This window comes from Vicugna pacos, chromosome 18 (genome assembly GCF_048564905.1).
Source record: "Vicugna pacos chromosome 18, VicPac4, whole genome shotgun sequence".
Lineage (NCBI taxonomy): Eukaryota > Metazoa > Chordata > Mammalia > Artiodactyla > Camelidae > Vicugna > Vicugna pacos.
Window position 1 is genome coordinate 38328312 of NC_133004.1, and position 17033 is coordinate 38345344.

Below are 17033 nucleotides of genomic sequence, written 5' to 3' on the forward strand. Positions count from 1 at the left end.
GGGGAACCCCAGGTTCGCCCAGAAGGGAGCTGGCGCAGGGCAGCTGGGCCTGTAACTCGGGGTTATCAGCGAGGGGCTGTGGGAGGCTCAGAGCTGGGCAGCAGAGGGAAGGGAGTCGCTGGGTGGGGAGGCCCCTCTGCACCCTCCTGGATTCTATTTTTTTTTGGAAGGGGAGGTAACAAGGTTCATTTATTTATTTTTAATAGAGGTACTGGGGACTGAACCCAGGACCTAGTGCATACTTAGCACGTGCTCTACCAGTGAGCTATACCCTCCCCCACCTCCTGGATTCTAAGGGGCTGGGCTTCCAGGCAGACGGCACAGAGACGCACAAGACAGAGGCAGCGCCTGCTGGCAGAGCCCTTCCCGCCCTCTCTGGTGGGTGGCTGCTCAGATGTCACCAGTGACAGGGGATTCACTACCTAACAAGGCTTTTTTTTTTTTTTTAACCACCACTATTTGAGAATAGTTCTAGAATGTTCATTTCCTTGATCCCTCTAGTGTTGCCTAGGACTCTGCTCTCTCTGATTTGCAAACAGCTGCCTGACTCAGCTCTTCTTACCCGCAAATCCCTCCACCTCCTTTCCCTGGGCTCTGCCTCTTCTGTTCCTTCACGGGCTCGTCTTCCTCAAGGTCCCTTGGAGGTGTGCTCTGGGGCTCCGCCATGGGCCCTCTCTGCTGGCTCCACACTCATCAGAATGGTGGCTGCACTGTCACTACTGACACCTCTAAAACCCTCTCCTGATCCCATTTCACCCTGCAGCTCCGGCCCCATCTCCCCTCTGCCACTAAAGGGCCATCATCTGTCCCTCGTGGCTTCTGTTTCTCTTCTCTCAATTCTCTCCTGAGCCCACGATTCTACTTAGGTCCCCTCCTCTCCCTGAAACTGCTCTTGACCATGCTGCCCCTGGACCTCTGGATTGCTCTCCACCCTCGACTCCCACCACCGGTCCCATCTCAGGACTGCACCTGACTTCACAGCAGCACGGGGCACAGGTGATCACTCTCCTTCAGCGGTTTCTCACTTGGCTTCTGGGACATGACACCCTCTAGGTGTGCCACTTTTCCCTCCTCATCTCTAACTTCTGGAGGGCCCCAGGGCTCACCCCTGGACTCCTTGTGACTGTCCATCCTCAACCCCACTGTGATCCAGTTTCATGACTCAAACACATAAATTACAGAATGGCTCCCGATTGCACATTTCCAGTGGGACTCTCTCTGATTTGTAGATCTAACTGCCTACCCAATCTGTCCGCTTGGGTGTCAAATTTGCCCACCACTCAGATCCTCCCTCCCTTTCCCCCTCTAGCTGCTTGGGACAAAATCTTGATGTCATCCTTTATCTCTCTTTTCCATAACCCACACTCACTATCAGCAATCCTGTTGGCCCTACTTTCAAAATAGGTCCAGGGCCCCAGGGCCTTTGCACTGACTGACTCTTCTCCCTAGATGTCTCAACCTGGATTTCTACATAGCTCATACCCTCTCTTCATTCAGGCTTAACTCCTCGTGGTCTATCTAAAACTGTCCTCTTGACAGATGGTCCTATCTCTGTTGTATTTGTCTCCACAGCAATTGTCACTATTGAGTATGATATTATTCTTATTTATCGGTCTTCCTTAGTAGAATATAAACACCACATGGTATAGATTTTTTTTATTCCATATTCCCAGGTCTTGGGTGGCAGAGTAGGCATTCAATTTTTTGGTGTACAAATGAATGAACTCAAAGGATTGTGAGCCTAAAGGGCTAGACAAACAAGACCGATGTTATAGATACTGACAGCCAGAAGAGGGCAGCAAAGAGCCACCCAGTGTGGATGAAAGGTGTGGGGCCAGTAGAACCTGAGCACATGCTGTGTGATCTCCATTGAATTCCTTAACCTCTCTGAACCAGTTTCCTCCTGTAAGACTGGTTATTAGAGGAGATCAAATGTGCTGGTATGGGAAGATTTGGTAATTGGCAAATCATAAGCATAATCTGGATGTTAGGTGTCCACGGTGTGAAGAGTTGGTTGCCCCAGTGTCCACTGTTGGCGACAGGGCCCTTACATAACTATGATGCACCCTGATGAGGGAGCATTATAAAGTGCTTTAAAGACATGGGAAAATGCTTATGCTTTAAGTGTATGTGTATGTAAATTTACGGAAAGAACAAGACACAAAATTAATAAGCTTGGGGAAAAATCTGGAAGAAATGTATCATCATAAAGATCAACAGTCATCTGGGTAAATTTCTGTATTTTCCGAATTTCCACCATGGGCATGTATTTGCCTTTCCCAACCTACTAGGATGTTCTGCAGCTGTTACTACACCAGCTACCTGGGCAGAGGGCCTCTCCTTCCTTAGTCATCACTGATTCTTCTCAGCACTTCCTGAATGGCCCCCTTTGCTGTCCTGGGTTTGCATGCTCTCGGGCCCCTCTGGGTTTGGGGAGAGATTCACCTCGACTTGGTGCTGCTGAGGGCACAGAGAGAGGTGTCAGGCTCACCCGGAGCCCCTTCCACTTGCCTGCCAGTTCCCCAGGGCTTTAAGGACAGAGACTGGTCCCAGCCACCTGCCTCTCTGGCCCCTGGCCCAGTTTCCCTAATTTATCTCAGAGCTGCTGCAGGCAGGTGGGTGATGGGGGAGCAGCCTGGCCAGGTGGCAAGGCGGAACCGATGGTGTGCACCTCTCCCAGGCCTCACTCGCTCAGGCCTCCAGGGTTGAGCCTGGTTTACTTGGCTCCTTGAAGCCAGGCCTGAGCTCACTCTAGTACAAGTCAGGGGCCTGGCCCCACCATCCCTCTGCAGCCCCAGGCCCTCAGCAGGTTCTTTATCTAGCCAGTGCGCCCAACCCCCAGAGATCCCGTGAAGGCCCGGGCCCACAGCTGCTCTGACCTGGAGCTTGGAATCCTACCCACTATCCTCCAAGGCTCGGTCCAAGTCTGTCTTCATCCCCAGCCAGGCGCCCACCCACCACTCAGCATGAGCAGGAAGGGACTGCTACTACTAGACACCAGTGGGGAAACTGAGGCCCTGAGAGTAGATGTGATGTACCCAGTTGGGACACCAAAAGGCCTTGTGGGGTCATCTCGTGACCCACACAAAACTGGCCCAGGAATAGCTGTACCCTTGCCTCATTTTTGGCCGGCCCACAGTTTCCAGGCTGAACTGTGAAAGCACCAGATTTAATGACCAATTCACCTTCGAAGCATAGTTTCTTCTTTAGAATTCACCTTCTTGAGATGGCTCTGTTAAGAAAGACTTCTATGGGAGCCTTCTACAAATGACCTAGAAAATCTCAGCCATTCTTCGTTAACAGGGTCCCTCCCTTGCCCTCCCCAGGGAAGTCCCCGTTCTTCACGACCCTCCCTCTCCAGCACCCTCCTCCCCCATGCTGCCTTCGCCTCTCCACCACCTCCTTCTTCCCTCCCACTGACGCAGCTTTCCAAGCAATGGTCTGCATATGTGTAAACCCTCCACAGTGGGTTGCAGGGATGGGATTCCTAGAGGTTCAAGGCCCCAGAGGAGCCTCAACAGAGAGGAACAAGGGGCATTTCTTCAACCACCGGAATGGACAGCTGGATGTCTTGTGGGTACCAACTGGACAGGTGACATTCAAGACTCGGTGGGCTCCCTCCCCCTAATCCTGGAATCCTTCCGGAACTTGGAGACAAGTCTGGGGAAAAGGTACATCCTAAATGGACTCAGATTAACTTTCTGCCATTATGTAATGGGGGCTTTGGGTAGAAATCTAGTTCAATTTTGGGAGAATTTAAAAAAAAAAGAAAGTTTACATGTCTTGCACTTCTGAATTTGTAGACTAAAATCCATCCCATATTTTTAGAAGATGAAAGAAAAATGAGAAAGTCTCCATGCTCTCACTGTGCCCAGGGTAAGGCCTGCCTCTTTGCCATGGCATGCCACACTGGCTCCATCCCCTGCCGGTGCCCCAGCCATGTCCCCCGGACACGCCCTCACTTAGGCTGTACCTTGTCAGCACCACACCATCCTGCTCACCTCCAAGGCCCAGCTTAATGTCACCTCTTCCAGGAAGCCCTCCTGAAGCTCAGGAATAACAGTAACCATCCCACGCCCCCCCGACTGGCTGAGCCCTTCCCATTGCAGCTGGTCCAGGGCCGAGGGCTTTACAAACGTCTCTTAAGTATCAGCAGGGAGAAAACCGTCTTACAGTGCCCACCATTCATCTAGTTCAGATCACCTTGGGAGGCAGATATGCCATCTCCATCTTACTGATAAGGAAGTGGAGGCTCAGGGTGTGAAATCATGAGCCCAGAGTCACATGGTCAGTAAGAGGGGTCAGGGACTTGAACATGGCTCTGAGCACCAACCTGTGCTTTCCCATGGCCCACACACCACCTCAGCTGACAGTCCCAAAGCAGATAATCTACCAACGTGCTACACACGCAGAGCACCTGCCTCCGGTACAGCATTCCACCTTCCCCACTGACCTGGCCTCCTGCTCCAGTTCACCTCGGAACCCCAAGAGCTGGCCCGCAGCAGGCTTTGGCGACTGTCTCTTGGATGGTTTGGGAACAGCCCTTTCTGGGGCAGAACAGCATCCAGTGACCTCTGGTGAACCCTCAGAGGCTCCTGTGAGTCTGGACACCTTCCCAGCCCAGAGCAACAAGTGGCATGAGTCAGCACAGTGCTGGCCTGCCAGCCCGTCTGCCCCTCCAGGCTGACACTGCCTGGGATGCCAATGCCTGGAAAGGTGCTGGCAGTTCCATCCCTGAGGGCTGGGGCCAAAAGCACTTTCCCATCTCCTCTTCCAGGCAGCCTGCCACAGAGAAATGGGGGCAGGCGGCCACCACAGCGGTGATGCTGAGATTTCAAAAGCTGCTCAGACAGGAAGCTGAGCTGCCGACCCCCAAGCTGGAGGGCAAATCGTGGTCAGTGGAAGAGGTCACCCCATAAGGGGGGTGAAGGCTGCCTCTCCGCCCCCTCAGTGTTTCTCCCCAAAGCCTGACACCCCCCTATTCGGTGGCTGCTCTGAATTACAAGCAGCCCGCCTGTGATCAGTGGGCCTCCCTGTCTCCCATGGGAGACAGGGAGTCAGGCCTGGAGCGAACGGCTCCTTCATTACAGTCTGGGCGTCCCAGGCAGGTTACTAAAGTTCTCTCGGCCTGTTTGTCTGGAAAAAGGTGACTGACCGTGCAAAGAGCTGAACTCACAGCCCCAGTACACATCAGGTGTCATACGTGATTTTTTCTTTCTTGCTTTTCAAACTCATTAAAAAATGGGGACGCCCCTGGCAGACCTGTATTTTCAGGCCTCCATGAGGCCCTTTGCTCTGAGGAGTGGCCGGGAAGCACAGTGGGGGCAGGAGGAGGCTGACAGACTGCCTCGCCGTGTTTCCACTCTCCATCAGCAGAGGGAGGCCCGGCCACTCCTCCTGCTGCCCACACGAGCACCTACTTGGGCGGACACCGAAGTCGGGGCAGGCAGTGGCTTGAAGCCGACTCAGTGGTCACAGTGCTGATGGGGTGACGGGGCCCGTGATGCAGGCAGGGCAGGCCATGGGCCACAGGCCGGCCACCACGTCCTGGAGCAAGGCAGGTCCACAGAGGGCTGAGCAGCCTGTCACAGAGCTGGGATGGGCCCGGAGCTCCCATGGCCAATGAGAAGGGAGTCCACAGGCCTGTGATGTTCTCATGAGCATCTGAGCCTTGTCTCCCTGTCCTGTCCTGCAGTCCCAGCTTGCTTCCCAGGGAGGCACTCACTCCTACTGTGGTCGTCCAAGCCCGGCAGCCCCAGACCCACCTCTCCATGGCGTGCAGTGCGGATCCTGGGGCCGCAGCTACTCCAGATCATGGGTCCTGAGGCTGGACAGGCCACCTGCTAGCCGTGTGACGTGGGCACATCACTGAAACTCGAGCCTCAGTTTCCCCCTGTAAGTTGGGCTCCCGTGCCTAGCACAGGTCTGAGGCGTAAACGAGATGCCTCCTCTGTTCGTCACTGTAACCGGAGTACCTAGAACACTGCCTGGCCCTAGGCGGACCTCTGGAAATACGTGTAAAACGAATCCATGTGAAGCAGTCAGCACGGAGTTGGACACCCGTAATCTCTCGGCAAGGTTTCCGCCGGGGCCACCTCTGCTGCATTTTGCTGCTGTGACCTTCACCGTCTCTACCTTACTAACGTCATCTCGTTGCTTTCGCACCTCTGAGAGTTCTGGAAAAACACCTCTGGTGTAGGCTTGGACCCTGCTGCTTACCCAGCTGACCCCCTGCCTCTCCTCCCCGCTGTCCGCGTCGGCTCTCCCCCGAGGCCCGATCAGAGCCGTCCTCAGCGGGAAGCCCTCCCCAAGCACCCCTCCACCTGCTCCTCCTCCCTGGGGTCCCTGCGGCTGCCACATCACCACAGCCCCTCTCCAGTTCACCCCTTCCCCAGAAGCCCATCAGCCGGGCCTGGGCACAGGGATGAACAGCAGGGTCAGCGTGCTCAGAGTGAAATCGGATTCCAGTACTGCAGGCTTTCTCTGTTCCCAGCCCAGCCTCCCCGAGGGCACCAGGAGGGCAGCAGCTCCAAGTCAGGGGAGGGGGAAGGCAGCAGGTGAGGGGTCAATGTATACAGCCGCCTCCTTGGAGGCCCTGGCCAACCCTGACAGCTGACCAGGTGATTATGTCGCCCCCGCAGGGACAGCCTCTGCTCATTCAGGGTCTGGGAGGGCCAAGATGTAGCCCAGGGGGAGGATGGGGCGGGATGCCTTGAAAGGGGCCAGGAGAGGCATTTTCCCAAGTGCGTAAGCTCTTACCCACATTTGACCACCAAGCTCGCAGGATCCCACGCAGACACCCCACCCTCTGAGGTTAGGAACCCACCAGCCAGCAACCTCATCCACTCACCGAGGCCCCTTCATCAGGAAAAGTGGGGGACACTGACCCAGCCAGGCCCCTCCCTCCTGAACCTCGGGTGGGTGTAGCTAAAAAGCCGCCATTGCCACCCCACTGACCCTTTTTCTCTCTCCCAGAATTTGGGGCCAGGTTCCAGCCTGGCCTTCCTCCTCCCTTCATGGGTCCCCTGGGCCAGGGCCCAGGTGAGGTGGGAGAACAGATGGGCAGGGGCCTGGTTCCACTCCAGGTCCCAGGAACCTGTGTCCCACAGCAAGCTCAGCTCCGGCCCCTGGCCCCCAGCACCATGGCCGTCTGTCTCCCCCTACTGCCAATCTCCGCCCTCTCCCCCACAGCCGGCCCCTCTTACCAGGCTTTGGGATGAGTCCTTGAAAAGGCCTGGAAGAGAAACAGAGATGGGAATGTCGGGAGAAGGCCTGGAAGCTTGTTAGGAATGTGTGGGGCCCACCCTAGACCCACTGCATCAGAATCTGCGTTTTAACAAGATGCCTGGTGATTCGTGTGCACAGGACACTGGGACGATGCGGCAGGGCCACTGTGCATGAGGGTGAGCGGGGTCTCTCACTGGCTCTGCGAGCTGGGGCACATCACTTGTCTCAATTTGCTCTGCTCTCACATGGGCCACACACCTCTCCCCGGGGGCTGGGAGTGCAGTGAGCAGGGCTGTGGCAGGCAGATGGGAGCCCGTGAAGGCTGCCCCCACTATGGTGGTTGGGGGCAGCCAATCTCACCTCGATGAGCTCCCTGCACCCCAGGGGGCCTGCAGCCCCTGCTCCAACCCCCAGGACCCAGGATGGTGCTGGGAGAGCCGCCTTGTACAGCCGAGAGGGCAGGACTGCCCGAAGGAAAGGACAAGGGTCCCCCCCCATGCTAGTCTGACTCCTCTCTCCTCTCCTTCCCCTGGGTACCTGGTGACGGTGAACTTGATCTTGTCAGCCACCGCAAGGATCCTCTCCAGGTTCTGAGAGCCAAAGGTGCACGGCTTTCGGAACGGGATTCCGGGGGGCAGGCCCTCGATGATCACTGAGCCGGGGTTACTCTTGATCCGCTTGTAGGGAACCTGGACCGGGTACTTGATGCCCAAGGCTTCCCCTGTGGACGACAGGGACAGAGGAAGTGTCGTCAGGAGCCAGAGGCTGTGCTGGAGTGTGCTCTGAAGCCGGGGGTGCTACATGCACGGGTGTGATACGCAGTGCACACGGGGGTACAGGAGGGCTGTCGTGTGGCGCTGCAGAAAGCACAATTCGTGGGGGACTGGGAGGCAGGCGGCGTGTTGTGCGGGGGCCTAGGGGGATGTGGTTCTGTGCTCAGGCGGGACTGAGGAGGGGCAGGAACAGGTGGCTCTGGCTGCTGGGGACAGGGCAGCGACTAATGTTTCTCAGCCTCACAGCTTGAGATTCTGAAAGCCATCTCGAGGATGGTACCTCACGGGCCCAACTGGCCCTTCCCCACAACACCTGACCCTCCATCAGCCCCATCAGTGGCTCTGTCTCACCCTGGCTCAGGACTGTCCTGGCTGGAGAGGGCAGACTGCATTTAAGAGCAAGGAAGCCAGGCTGGGGCCAGCCAGGGTGCAGCTTAGACCTCAGGGTCCTCTTTCCATGTCTGGAGCTTGGCCTCGTTCCTGTCACCAAACCTCTGCAGAGGGCTGTGGCATGTCTACTCCAGGGACTGGACTTCATCTCACAGCCTGGGGGCAGTCCTGAGTCCACTGCTGATCCACCCTGGGCCGAGGCCTGCTGTCTGCTGTCAGACTGATGTGAACCTCTGTGGCTCTGTCTTAGGTGGGGTCCACTACAGGTGCCCCCTCCTGGACAGAGGGCTGGACACTCCCAAGGGGCATGTTGAAAGCATCAACCTCAGTGTTACAGGGTGCCCCTTGATGAAGATGTGCTGCAGGAAGGTCCGCACATCTTGCACTAAGAGAAACAGCCGAACTTTTTCTGGGCAATGAACTAATTTTTAGCTCATGGACACTGGGAATGGCATAACTGGCCTAATTTCCCTTTTTGCTCTGGCTCCTAGGAAACTCAAGAGTCTGATGCATGCCCTGCATCTAGCAAATACAGAATTTCTGAGTCTTCATGTCATCCTTGGTTTTGTGCCATTGCTTCAGCTTGTTTGTTTGGTTTTATTTAATTGAGATATAATTCACATACCATAAAATTTACTGTCTTAAAGCATATAATCCAGTGGTTTTTAGTATACTCACCAGGTTGTGAAATCATCACCACCATCTAACTCTAGAACATTTTCATCACTCTAAAAAGAAACCCCATACCCACTAGCAGTCACACCTCACTCCTCTCCTGTGTCCACAGTAATCTACGTTCTGTTTCTATGGATTTCCAGTCTGTTTTAAATTCTTTATCCTGACATTACTGCTGACTATATTCTATTGCAAAGAGGTCCTTTTTGAAATGAAAAACATCAGACAGAAATGAAAACATATCCATAATCCACGAATGGGAAGACTGCTGTCTTAACTTCTTCAATTCTCACCTCCAAAATGGCTCTTGCTACAATGATTGATGGCTTCCAGGTTGCCAAGCTCAGTAGATATTTGCCCTCTTTTGGCAAAATCCAACACAAATGATCACTCTCCCCTCCTTAAAACCCTCTCTTCTGTGTCCGTGATGCCTCACTTTCCTGTTTTCCCCTTTCTGGCCCTTGGCCACTCCTCCCCTTCCTGGACTTGGCCTCTAAACATGGAGCTCCTTGGACTTCTGCACAGGTCTTCTTTCTGCCCCCTTCATATTCCCAGGGGTGTCTCCTCTACCCCCATGGTCTAATTTTTTGGTCCAATCCAGACACCTCTCCTGAACAGCAGACTTGTATCTTTGCTCACTCCTCAAACTCAACACATCCAAAGGGAACTCATCATCTCTTCCCTTCTAATTTCCTGCCTTGGTGAGGGCACTGCCCCTTCTCTCTGGCTGACAGTCTGAGTGTCCACCTGCCCCTGGCAAGTCCGGTGCTCCCAACTCCTTGCCCTGGTCACGGTGACAGGTCCAGGTAATCCAGACCTAAGCCAATGAGCACGTGGTATTTTTATGCCTTGGGACTGGGTAAAGAATGAACATGTGACTCACTGGTGACCAATGAGAAACAAGGGGAAGGCTCAGGGAATTCTGGGAAATAAGCTGTCTGGCTCTTTGGAGAAAGCCTAGGGGGAAAGCCAGCTTTCTCCTTTTCTTCTGGGAAGTGCGGATGGGGTGTCTGGACCTGCTGTGGCCATTCTGCTAGCAAGCAGGAAGATGCTGAGATGATGTGGACACTGTGGAAAGACATCAAGGACATCCCTGAGCTGCTGGATCCAGCTGAGCCTGAAGGCCACCCTACTGCTGGATTTCCTGTGCTATGAGCAATGGCTAATTGTACTGTGCAAAGAAAGCTGCATGAATCTCTGTCCCACCCTACGTCTTCCTCTTACAGTGTAATATCAACATCCCCTAAAGAGAATGGGGTCTATCCCCTCCTCTAGCACTTGGGTGGGATTCTGTAACTGCCTCGACCAGTAGAGTACAGCAGAGGGAACACTGCAGACCTCTGAGGCTGGGTCATGAAAGGCAACACAGCGTTACCTTGGCTCTCTCTCCCAGGACACTCCAGGGCCCTGACCAACAAGCAGGAAATCCAGCTTCTGTGGGGTGTTGGAAAGCCCACGTGGAGGGGTCACATAGAAACTGAGCAAGATGCCCGAGGGGCCCAGCTGCTCCAGCACCAGCTGTTTCCCCAGCCCAGGTGTCAGACATGTAAATAAGGATGCCGTCCAGATGACCCCCACATCAGCCACCTTCTGCAACCCTGGGACCGACCCTGAGTGAGAGCTGCCCAGATGAGCTTGCTCCCAAATTCCTGACTCACTGACACCATCAGAGATAATAAATGGTCATGGTTACTTTAGATAACCACATTTTGAAATGATCTGTTCTGCAGTCACAGTAACCGAATTATGAGACAATTAACCCCCTTAATTGTTGAAGCCAGTTTGAGATTGTTTTTGTTACTTGAGACCAAAAAAGCATGTTAACTAATACAGCTTGCTTTCTGTAAGCCAGGACGAAACTGGACGCCTCCCTTCCTTCTGCTGCCCCTGTCAGTTCAGCACCAGCCATTCTCCCCTGAAGCACATCCTGACTCCATCCAGTTTCCTCCAGCATCCCGGCCAGGGCCTGCCCAAGCCATCATCACTCTCACCTAAACTACTGCTCCTGCCTCTGAGCTGGTCTCCCAGCATCCACTCCCACCCTCCCACAGCCACTCACTTTCCTCACAGCAGCCAGGAAGACACTTTAAAAGTGCAAAGCTACTCCATTTCCTTCAATCCTCCCACCAAATACAAACCCAACACCATGGTTCCCTCCAAGGCCCTGGACAACTGGGTCTGTCTCCTGGCCAGCTCCTCAGGGTCCTCCTCTCCTCTAGTGTCTGCCCTCATGCTTCAGCTTTTGGCTCCCTCTTAGGACAAGCCTCAGGGCCTTTGCACATGCAATGACAGCAGCCAGAATGCCCTTCCTTCACACTCTGCTTGAGTAACTTCTTACCCATTGTTCAGTTCTTTCTTCAGAGAGCCCTTCCCTGGCCCCCAATCTAAGATAAGCTATTTTTTCTTGAGCAGCCTGCTCTTTTCCTGCCTAATCGTGGAACAGTGCCTCCATGTTACTGGATTCTAGGTATAGTTGTTTGATGTCAGTCTCACATCACTGGTCTACAGGGCTCACGAGGGCAGGGACTGTGTGTATTTCTCACTGCTGTATCCTCAGGGCCTTGAGAACATAGTCAGTGCTCAAGAAATATTTGTAGGCGGGTGAGAGACAGTCACAGCCTGAACTGGGACGCTCCTGCCTCTCTTCCCGCCCTAGCCAGACTTCCCTCCCTCCCAGGCGCCCCGGGCCTCACCGTATTTCTTATTGAACAGATCCTGGACTTGTTCCCTCAGCGTGTTGGCGATGTCGATCCGCGAGAGTCTGGCGTCGTAATTTTCTGCAGTGAAAAACAATTATGGATTTGGGCTGTTAAATGAAGACACTTGGCGACTTTTAAGGAATATGATTTTCTAATTAGGGGGAACTCTTTCTCAGGCAATTATCCGATCCTTGGAGCAGACCCCTCAGAGTCCTCCAGCACTAACATCTTGATGGAGATGTGTGATTTTCCCAGAAGGACTCACACTGTTGCGACAACAGTGATTGAGTCGGAGATTAAGTTAATTGTTGACATTTGAAAACCACACCAACAAGCAAGCCCTGGAGAGCAGACACCATGAAGGGGGGCTGGCTTCCTGCACCGCCTGCACCACGGCAGGTGGAGGGGGCCTCCGTCAGGGTCAGTGGGGAGGTGGGAGGCCAAGGAGGCACGAGAGCTAAGCCGACCAGGCGGCCCCCATGGAGGCAAGGAACTAGCCCAGCAGTTCCCAATGGTCACTGACTCACCAGAAGGTATTTGTTAAGGAGCCCAGGTGTCAGCACCTGCCATGAGGCCCCTGACCTTTGGGAGATTAGAGCCTGGCACCGCCTTTTGGGAAGACAGAGGTGAGGAGGAGGGGGGAAGGGAGGGGATGGCTCTCTGAGCTGCTGGACCCCAGTCTGCTAAGAGGACTGGGTATGAGGAACTACAGGGTGAGTGGGGAAATGTGAACTCCCCCATCACAGAAAGTTCCAGCTGCGCAGGAAGGAGTGAGAGGCTAGGCACTGAGCAGGTGCCCCTCCGGATTTGGGTCCTAGCTCCCTGGACTCCTCCACCCCCAGGGGCTGGCCACTGGTCTCTTGATCCCACCTTCTCCTTGGAGTCACAGTGATCACCCAGGGCCTACCTGGGGAACACCCACACTTGGGGACTCACAGCCACACCCCAGAGCTGCCCCAGTGTGCACATGGATGGCTGTTCTCAGCCACCGCAGCCCCCACTGATGCTTCACTTGATCTTAACTCAAAGGCCAAGAAGCGATACCAGCCAGCACTGTCGGGAGAGATGGAGCCTCCCCCATCAGACTCTGGCCCCTTCCTGCTTCTGTTTCTCTCGTACAGCTCCCTCATTCTTTCACTCAAGCTTTCCCCATCATCTTCCATGCCTCTCCCACCACACTCATCCTTCCACCCTTCCTGGGTGGGAAGCCACACTCTCCTTTCTCGGAGAGCCCTCCTTGCCCTCGGTGGCCTCTTCTCCTCCAATTTCAAAGCCCTAAGGGCACAGCTGACTGCCTAACACAAAGCGGGCAGGTCAGCTGCCTCCCCAGACGGACAGCGGGCCAGCCCTCGTGTCCTGTACCTGCAGTCCCCAGAACCCCCAGCCACCCTGTGGAACCCCTCACTCAGAGCTGGCAAACTACAGCCCTGCCTGACTGCCCGTCAGCCTTGCTCAGACCCTGGGGCCCTGAGGTTGGCAGCCAGCCCCTCCCACCCAAGCCAGGTCAAGGTCATGGCACTGGGACAGCGGACCCCATCCTGAGCTGCAACCTTACCTTGAAAGCCCTGTCTCTTCAGGCTCTCGTCCACAAGAGGGTCCCCGGAATCCCTCTCTGGGGGCGGGGGGAGAGAAGCCAGGGTGAGCAGGCAGCTCCTGGGACCCAGGACAGAGGTGGTATCTGGTGGGGGCAAACCCGGCAGGGAGGGTGGAGGGGAATGCCGAGGGAGACGGGACCAGGTTGGAAGAAGCAGGAGGAGGGGTGATGGCAGAAGCCTGGGACCCCTCCCATGTCCAACCCGCGCCTCGGCCCATGACCCTGTGCAGGGTACCTTGGCTGTCCGTGAGGGGCTCTTTGACTCCTTCGGTAAGCAGCTCAGGCCTGCAAAACACAAGTGGGCTAATCACCAAGGTCTCTCCAGGCCTCCCCAGTACTGCCCAGTTCTCCTCTGGGCCTCAGTCTGCACATCTGTGTAATGGGCACTCCCGGCTCCAGATAGTCCAGGTCTGGGGTCCCTGTCCCCCAGCAGCTGTCCTGCTGACCCATGTGTGAGATCTGAGGGCTGTGGTGCGCTCTAAGGATCCAGCCGGGAGTGAGATCAGCCTGGTTCTGGCCCAATGGAGCTAACACCTCACTCTGGGTTCCAGGATGCTGTGGAACTGCCACCAGCCCGGGTCAGACCACGTGGTCCAGGGGACTTCCCAGCAGGCTGGTGTGAAGCGTGAAAGCAGTTGGGGCCGACTATGTGGGGAGATCTCGTGGGGAACGTCTGAGGCTTCTGGCTGACACCATTTCACGTTGGAGTCAGGGGCCTTGGGTTTTTTTTTTTAAATTGAAGTGTAGTTGATTTACAACATTGTGTTAGCTTCAGGTGTATACTGAAGTGATTTGTTTATACATATATATGTATTTATCTACATTCTTTTTTTTGATTCCTTCCCATCACAGCTGTAATATTACAAGATACTGAATACAGTACCCTGTGCTATGCAGTCAATCCTTGTTGCTTATTATTTTATATACAGTAATGCACATCTGTTCGTCCCATACTCCCAATTTATCCCTCCTCCTCCATTCTCTTCAGTAACCATAAGTTTGTTTTCTATGTCTGTCTGTTTTGTTTTGTAAATAAGTTCATTTGTACTATTTTTTAAGATTCCACATACAAGTGACACCATGTAGTATCTGTCTGTCTCAGTCTGACTTACTTTACTTAGTGCAATAGCCAAGAGTTTTTTAACTTCGGAAAATTTGATGACAGCAAGGGACCATCTCTCCAGAAGAATGCACAAAAGAATATGAAAAATTTGGATACTTGTTCAAGAATATTTTTTAATCAAAGGTTTAGAAAGTATGATTTGATTCTCTGCCAACTCTATAATCAGCTGGCAGTGGCTGTCCGGAGCGTGGTCTAGAAGGATGTGGAAGTCAGGCTTAGGTGGAAAGAGCATCAATCGCTAGTGATATTCCCTCCGAGTGATGATTTCTCACATACATGAGAAATGGGCTGAACTGTCGCTTCCCCAAATTTCATATGTTGAAGCCCTAAACCCCTAGAACACGACTATATTGAAAGATAAGACCTTTAAAGGGATGATTAAGTTAAAATGAGGACATTAGGATGGGCCCTAATCGCATCTGACTGGTGTCCTCATAGAAACGAGATTAGGTCACACAGAGAGCACCCCCAGGGATGCGTGTGCACAGAGAAGAGACCACGTGAGGACTCAGCTCGAAGGCGCTGTCTGCAGGTCAAACAATGAGATCTCAGGGGGAAATAACCCTGCTAACACCTTGACCTTGAACTTCCAGCCTCCAGAACTGCACGAAATAAATTTCTATTGTTTAAGCCCCCAGTCTGCAGTACTTTGTTATGGCAGCCCTGGGAAACTGACACATACATGCATACACACACAAACACGTACTTTATTGCGATGTAATCCACGTGTCACAAAATTCACCCTTTTAAAGTATACCGATCAGTGGTGTTTAGTATGTTCACGAAGTTGTTTATGAGCCATACTTCTAATTCTAGAACATTTACATCACCTCAGAATGCATCCTTTTTTTAAAGTAAGATGAATGAGAAGTAGCTATTTTCCACTAATATTCCAGATAGTATTTTTGGCTAATTTTAAAAATGAGGAATAACAAAATAAATATACTCTAGTGCTCAATCTCTCTCCTCCAATTACCTCTTTTATAAAATCACCCAAACTAGTCTTTAATCCTATTACCTCAACTGTTCCCTGGACAAAGTTAATCACTCATTCCTACTTGAATCATTTTCTTCACTTGGCTTTCAGGGAACTGGAATCAGTTAAATTCACCTTTTAAAACTGATTATTTTCTTTAAAAAAAAAAAAAAAAAAGAAGAACTCCTGATACAGAGACAACCACATGGATGAATCTCAAAAGCCGAGTGAAAGAAGCCAGACCCAGTAAGATGCACACTGTATGATTCCATTTCTGTGACATTCTGGAAAAGGCAAATGACAGAAAATTGATCAGTGGTGGCCAGGGGCTGGGGCAACCAACAAAGGGGCACAAGGGAAGCTTTTGGGGGTGATGGAACTATTTTATAACTTGATGGTGATGTGACCATATGAGTTTGCCAAAAATCAAAGAGCTGTACATTTAAAAAGGGCAAATTTTGCTGAATATAAATTAAACTTCAATAAACCTGGCATAAAGAAAAACAAAACCCATCTTGACTGAGTATGTACGGTGTGCCAGGCCCTTTGCTAAGCCTTGACCTCCACGGTCACCCCATAAATGGTACAGTGTGTCCCGTTCATCACCCCGAGCAAACTGCCCAAGGTCACGGGGAGTCACAGGAGGAGCTGGACTCAGACCCAGGAGACTGTGAGCCACCCGAGTGCTTCTGGTTCGAGGGGACGGACCAGGGAAGCAGTCCCCATGTGTTACGTCCCTCCTGAATGTTGACAGTTCCTCACGTTCTGTCCCCACCATGACCTCAGCATCGGGTCTGTTGAGGCCTGTAATCCACCTGCCATCCCTCCCTGGAAGGCCCCTGAGCACCTCAAAGAAAACACAGGCCAGACCCAACTCTTGCCTGCAGCCTCTACCCACATCATCTGCATCTCAAAAGAGGGTATCATGGCCATCACAGCTGCTCAGCCCCCAACCTTGAGTTATTCAGGCCTCCCACATCCCACGTATCAGCAAATTCTACCAGCCCCATCTTCAAAACATTGTCTGAATCTGACAACTTTTCACCAGCCCACCCCTACCTTTACCAAGGCCAAGATGCTACTGTGTCCCCTGAGAGGGGTACAGCCTCCTCGCTGGTCTGTTTCTGTCCCTGCCCACCTTCATCAAAACCTTCTAGTGGGTTCTCATTAAGTCTGAAATAAAATCCAAACTCTTTAAACTGGCCAAGACCCTGTACGATCTGGCTCCTGCTATCTCTTGGGCCTCGTCACTCACAAACCTTCGCTCACCCTGCATCAGCCACACTGGTCCCTTGCTAGTCTTCAAACACACAAGTATGTCCCTGCCTCAGGGCCTTTGCACCTGCTGTTCCCTCTGCTTCAATGCTCTTCCACCAGATAGCCACAAAGCTTGTTTCATTAGGTCTCTGTTCCACTGCCCCCTCCATAGACAGGGTTCTCCTGCCCCTCTTTGTCCCTTTAACCTTCATTATAGCATTTATCCCTACTTGATATTTTATTGTGATTTTATTTGGTGAGGTCAGCCAACTCAAGGGCAGGACTCAGTGCCATTTGCTGCTGCACCACTCCTGGCACA

General features: G+C 53.1%; 1 protein-coding gene across 6 annotated transcripts in view; it reads right to left on the bottom strand.

Annotated features, from left to right (window-relative positions):
- Nucleotides 1-17033, bottom strand: part of GTF2IRD1 (GTF2I repeat domain containing 1) — a 95415-nt gene that overhangs the window by 18170 nt on the left and 60212 nt on the right. For 5 of the 6 annotated variants that reach the window (XM_006201366.2, XM_072943091.1, XM_031687354.2 and 2 more), the window contains 5 exons: nucleotides 13594-13643; nucleotides 13320-13376; nucleotides 11759-11842; nucleotides 7765-7948; nucleotides 7206-7234 (listed from right to left, as the gene is read on the bottom strand). In XM_006201366.2, coding sequence (XP_006201428.2) covers nucleotides 7206-7234; nucleotides 7765-7948; nucleotides 11759-11842; nucleotides 13320-13376; nucleotides 13594-13643 — 404 coding nt within the window. The remainder of the gene's footprint in view (nucleotides 1-7205; nucleotides 7235-7764; nucleotides 7949-11758; nucleotides 11843-13319; nucleotides 13377-13593; nucleotides 13644-17033) is intronic. The other variant, XM_072943090.1, reaches the window with a different exon arrangement.